Source organism: Anabas testudineus, chromosome 16 (assembly GCF_900324465.2).
Source record: "Anabas testudineus chromosome 16, fAnaTes1.2, whole genome shotgun sequence".
Lineage (NCBI taxonomy): Eukaryota > Metazoa > Chordata > Actinopteri > Anabantiformes > Anabantidae > Anabas > Anabas testudineus.
In genome coordinates this window covers 1,446,527-1,452,103 of record NC_046625.1, presented here as the reverse complement: position 1 = coordinate 1,452,103, position 5,577 = coordinate 1,446,527, and the positions used below count along the sequence as shown (strand labels likewise).

At 48.6% G+C, this 5,577-nt stretch overlaps 1 protein-coding gene across 2 annotated transcripts; it reads left to right on the top strand.

The window, feature by feature from the left end:
- The first annotated feature begins 1,772 nt into the window (after window positions 1–1,772).
- On the top strand, window positions 1,773–4,573 carry LOC113171174 (GSK-3-binding protein-like). Of its 2 annotated transcripts, XM_026373562.1 has the most exons (2): window positions 1,773–2,531; window positions 3,020–4,573. In XM_026373562.1, exons 1-2 carry the CDS (start codon window positions 2,423–2,425, stop codon window positions 3,547–3,549), a joined length of 639 nt encoding a protein of 212 aa, XP_026229347.1. In that variant the 5' UTR covers window positions 1,773–2,422; the 3' UTR covers window positions 3,550–4,573. The 2 variants fall into 2 exon arrangements, with proteins under 2 accessions (XP_026229347.1, XP_026229348.1); XM_026373563.1 differs by lacking the exon at window positions 1,773–2,531 and having other exon boundaries at window positions 2,953–4,573.
- The last annotated feature ends 1,004 nt before the right edge of the window (window positions 4,574–5,577 follow it).

Genomic DNA, 5,577 nt, shown 5'->3' with positions numbered 1-5,577 from the left:
TTATTCATCTCAAACATTCAGATCCTGCTCACATGATGTCTCCTCTGTGACCCGGAGGCTTCAGGTTTCCACATCACGTTGTGTACTGTAAATTGCTTATTTGACATCCAGACCCATGTCACAGGTGACATTCATGGGTTCGCTCCTTAGCCTCTACAGTTGTTGTGATCAGTGAAGCACAGTGAAGGTCAAACATTCAAGTAGTAACAACATACCTGACCACTTCAGGGTCTGACACTGTTCTGGTTAATATTTAGTTTGGTTTATGCTCAGTTAAGATCAGGGAAAACACTGACTGATGGTAGAAAGGTGGAACAAACAGCGAGTTCCCTGTGACCTAGTCGTGGAACAGAAGTGTTAAAATCAGCTTCTGTCCCCATAACGGCTCTATGTAAATTATAATTCCTTTCAGTTCTCAGTGTACACTTGTTTTCCTTTCACTGCTGCTCCAGCACGTATTTTTATTTAGTACTAATGTGAAATGAAAATTCCACATAGCAAAAGGAAAGCATAATTCACAGACATGGACTGTGTGAAATGTCATATTTACCTTATTATTAGAAACAGACACGCAGTGAATAAACAGTATGGAACAGAATGTGCAGTGCTGTGCAAAGACTCTTTATCCTGATGTTTATCCATCATACAAAGCCATCAGGGAGGAATTTGATCTGACCTAAATTGATAATTTGACATAACAACAACTCCAAACATAAAGCCAGAATCATAAAGATGAACAAGGAATCTCGTAACAGATGCTGTGCTCTCAACAGAGGCATGATCTCAACACAATGAGATTACATGTAGACTCACAAGGCACCAAATCCACACAACACCTGGGGCAAGTTCTCTAAGACGTGAGCATTTAATGTTAATTGTAACTTGCATGATGGTAATCTAGAATAAAAACTGCTTTAGCACAGTGCTGCATGTACAGCACAGTGTCAACAGGTTGACTTGCAGTAGGTTTAAGATAATCTGCTCCAGGAAGTGATAACAGTTTATCTTGGTTTCACTTTTTGGTCTCTCTTAACTCGTAACTGCCTCCAGCTCCTTGTAACCTCGCTGCCTTCTCAGTATGACTGGACTCCTGCTGCTGCTGCCATTGACACACACAGGAAGCCTCAGCCGGGCCTCTGATTGGCTCAGGCCCCATGTGGTAGCAGTGATAGTAGCTCCTTTTATGGTCATGATGGCTCTCCCTTTGAGAGGAGCATCAGGTTTAGCCCCGCTGCTATTTCTCAGAAACAGAAATGTACACCGTGTTCTCCCACAGACGCACACCCTCCCTCTTCGCCTATTGTCACTATGCACATGCTGGATGCCGGGGCTTGCTCCACACGTTTACTCATCATGCTCACAGCCAACCAGCTATTTATCTGCAACGATGCACGGTGGCAAGAACGATATTCAATTCAATTTTATTTGTATAAAAAAATCACAACAGAAGTCGTCTCAAGGCACTTTACAGTGTTTAAGACCTTACAGAATGTAATTGTATAAAAATTACGTAGAAAACCCAGCAATCCCCTTTAGGAAAAACTCCCTTTATAGGAAGAAACCTCCAGCAAAACAATACGTGAATCATCAATCAGTACTTTCATACAGATGTTACACCTAGTTGAGTTTATTAGGCACCTAAACATCATATTTTGTATTTTCTCAGACATTTAATAGGTATTGAACAGCCTTGCTCTAAACTCTATATCTGGCCTGTTTCTGTGAACATTTAAAGCATTTACATGCAATAAGAGTTAAAAGACATCAAACAAACGTGGACATATGGACACGTGTTTATTAGGACACAGAACAAAATGTGGGACCACATTCTCATATTCATATGTAAAAACATGTGACCCTGCACAAATACAATGGAGAAAGTATGTGCTGCTAAGAAAAGAGGGATGTGATAAGTGTATATGTGGCAATTTAGCTGCAATTGTTCTTGGGTCACAATATCTGATAATAGGTCACAGATTTTGGTGCAACACTGAACAGATGTTACACAACATGTTAGGATGCTTTTCATCACATATTCTGGTTACAGTGTGCTAGTTCATATATGAACACGTCAGGACGCTTCAACAAGTTAAATGAGAGCGAATTTCTTGGAGATTTAACGTGATTGTATCGTTGAGATGAATAAATGAATCGTGCTTTGTTTGTTTTACGACAGACAGCTGTGTTATGTAATGTCCATTTGGAGGGAGCAGTCCAAAGCGGAGACGTGCTCAGGTGGATGCGGAAAGAAGAGCACCGGCAAAACACCGTAGACCGCCGTCAAACATCCTGTGTTAGATTAAGAAGTCGTAAATAAAGTGTTAAATTCATAAAGTTTTATACTGGAGGGTGGTTGACTAATAAGGCCTACCCGTGCGATTTATTTTGATGTATAAAAGCCCAACACCCCCTCGCTGGAAAGATGGTACAGTCCACGACGCGTCATCCATTGTTTACAAATCAACGGTGGTTGTTGCTCAGTGTCGAGCGGCACGGAGAGGTCCCCCAGCCGGGCACAGCAGCACGGAGAGGTCCCCCAGCCGGGCACAGCAGCACGGAGAGGTCCCCCAGCCGGGCACAGCAGCACGGAGAGGTCCCCCAGCCGGCCACAGCAGCACGGAGAGGTCCCCCAGCCGGCCACAGCAGCACGGAGAGGTCCCCCAGCCGGCCACAGCAGCACGGAGAGGTCCCCCAGCCGCACGGAGAGGTCCCCCAGCCGGCCACAGCAGCACGGAGAGGTCCCCCAGCCGGCCACAGCAGCACGGAGAGGTCCCCCAGCCGGGCACAGCAGCACGGAGAGGTCCCCCAGCCGCACGGAGAGGTCCCCCAGCCGGGCACAGCAGCACGGAGAGGTCCCCCAGCCGGCCACAGCAGCACGGAGAGGTCCCCCAGCCGCACGGAGAGGTCCCCCAGCCGCACGGAGAGGTCCCCCAGCCGGCCACAGCAGCACGGAGAGGTCCCCCAGCAGCACGGAGAGGTCCCCCAGCAGCACGGAGAGGTCCCCCAGCAGCACGGAGAGGTCCCCCAGCCGCCACGATGCCCTGTCGGAAGGAGAACTACATCTTTCTGGAGCAGTCCGTCACCGTGGGCTCCAAAGAGGTGGACGCGCTGGTGACGAAGATCGGAGAAGCGCTGCAGCTCCACAACAATAGCGGCGGACACCAGAAGACGGTGTCCGTGTCCATGTCCTGCCTGCACGGGCTCACCGGCAGCAGCGCCGGCGGGGTCAAACCGGCGGCCCTCATCGGCGGAAGCACGGGAGCGACGGTGCAGAAGCGAACCGGCTGCTGTATGCGGCTCCGGAACCACCGGGGCAGCAGCAGGGCAAGCCCGTACAGCATCCCCGGCTCCAACGGCGACCAGGACTGGGACCAAATCAAACCGTGGAACAAAAAGAGGCTCAGAGGGGAGGACGACGATCCACACCGGCTGCTCCAGGAGCTCATTTTATCGGGGAATCTCATCAAAGAGGCCGTGAGGAGGCTGCAGTTCTCCGCCGCAGACTGTGGAGATTTCCCCAAGGCGGTGGACAATGTGCCGTGCTCCTAACGCAGCGGACGACCCGGGGACGGGGTCTCCACCGCAGCCTCCCCCCTGTACGAGCTCCCAGCTGAGACTGTTTGGACTTTAAGACGAGAACCTGGAGCCGGTTCTAATTCTCAGATCCTCGATGTGTCTGTAACGTTTGTTACGCTACGTGGCTAACAGCCCTTAGCCTAGCTAGCCGCTAGCCACCCGGCTAACGAGCCGTGTTGTTTATGTTTGAAAGTGTCGTTGCGGGTCAGACTGGGGGGGCTAGTGGAGCTTCAACCCCCCCAAAACATCTTGATTAGCTCGAAAGGGAGTTTTCACCTTTTTAAATCGTGTTAAACTGTAAAGTGACGCTCACGTCACGCTGAGTCCTGCGATCTGTGAACAATGGGTTTTGTTTGACTGGATGTTTGGTTTATTTACCACCGCATCCCGGAGTATGTTCATGTGGGGTGGGGTGGGGGGGTCTGCTCACGGCTGAGGTGTAGACTAGCTGTTCCCTGCTGTGGCAGACCATCATGATGGGGGTGGGGGGGTCTACTGGGTCTTTTTGTTTACAGACTAATGAGAAGGGAAGTGCCCCCCCCCTCCTTTAGTGCAGTGTGTTGGCCTCATTCTGCCCCCAGAGCTGCTGCTTTCACCCTGTTGGTCAAACAGCGATGAAATGAACCAGACTCAGTGTGAAAAAGCTCTGATTTTAGCAGGAGAGGCTCATGAATTGTTCCCAGGACGACACGCTGCTCGGAGTGGGGGCATGGGAGGGAAGGACAACGGCCTCTTCCCACAGGGCTTTGGGTGATGAGTGTGTGTGAGTGTGTGTGTGACTGTTTGTAATGCCTGGCTGTGGAGGGAGGGGGTCGAACGTCACATGACAACACTTCTGTGGTGCTTTCACCTTTTTGGAATTCCTGCAGGAGTTCTGTTTTTCTTATGTGTGTAAAGAAAAATCACGGCGACTGCTTCGTAACGAAGTCTCTGATACTGTTCCTGAGTTCTCAGGGTCTTTTTGTTGTCTTAATAAACACATTTTTGTTTTTCCAAACTCTTTGTAGAGTCTTATTTGTGGCTTGTACCTCACTGCTTTAACTTGTCCTACATATTTCTGAAACTGTGTCCCCCCCTCCACTGCTTCCTTTGGGCCAGTGTGGCCAACGTGATGGTGAAGGCCACATGCTCGTTATCAGCCTATAAATACCCCCCCCCCCCCCCCCCCCCCCCCCCCGGTGGATCACAGCATGCAGGCATGACACCAACGGTGGACAAACATGTTTTGCTGCTGCTCTCTGCAGGTCCTACACATTGTTTATGGCGGCTCCCTCTGCTGTCGCTGCTCGGTTACTGAGAGTGTCGTCATCTGTCACAGCAGCACATGGAGCTGACGTCGTGTTTCAGGTGTCTGGGAGGATGTTTGACCTGCACACACACACACACACACACACACACACTGACCTATCACAGGTGAAAACAGATCATTTCATGAACATAGGGGTAAGAAAGGTTAAAAAAAGAAGAACCTCATTAATTTGAACTAAAACTGAATCTTGAAGCCTGAACTCATGTTGACATGTTCACAGCTCTGAACTCAAACATCCAGTTTAAATCTTACTGACGTGTCAGTGTTCGGCTCGTTTTCCTGATGAATAACTTAAATCATTAACAGATTATCAGAGCTGCTGTGACTCTAAACGTCTGTTGATTGATCAATGAACCAACTGTTTGATTACATTGTTCTGTTGTTGATGAATCATCTTATTGTTGGATTATTGCTAATGACTTCATCAGATCAAATCCCTGTTGTTTGTTTTGTCTGAAAAAATGGTTCAAACCCAAAGAAATTCAACTTTCACATGATAAAACTAGAATAACCAGCAGATCATTGTGTGTTTTTAACATAGTTGTTACTTCAAATACCTTCATTTTACCCATTCATTCCAATACATTGTGTAAAGTAGAGCTCATTTTGCAGATGGTAACTCATCTGTTTCAGTTCTGCCTGTTTGAAATGATGCTCGTCCTCGTACAGAAAGCCAGGAGAGAAGCTGTGAA

Excerpts from the sequence above, each read along its gene's own strand:
- LOC113171174 (XM_026373562.1), top strand. The coding sequence starts at position 2,423 with ATGGTACAGTCCACGACGCGTCATCCATTGTTTACAAATCAACGGTGG. Across the intron at positions 2,532-3,019 it reads GGGCACAGCAGCACGGAGAG|GTCCCCCAGCCGCCACGATG; the intron begins GTCCCCCAGCCG and ends CAGCACGGAGAG.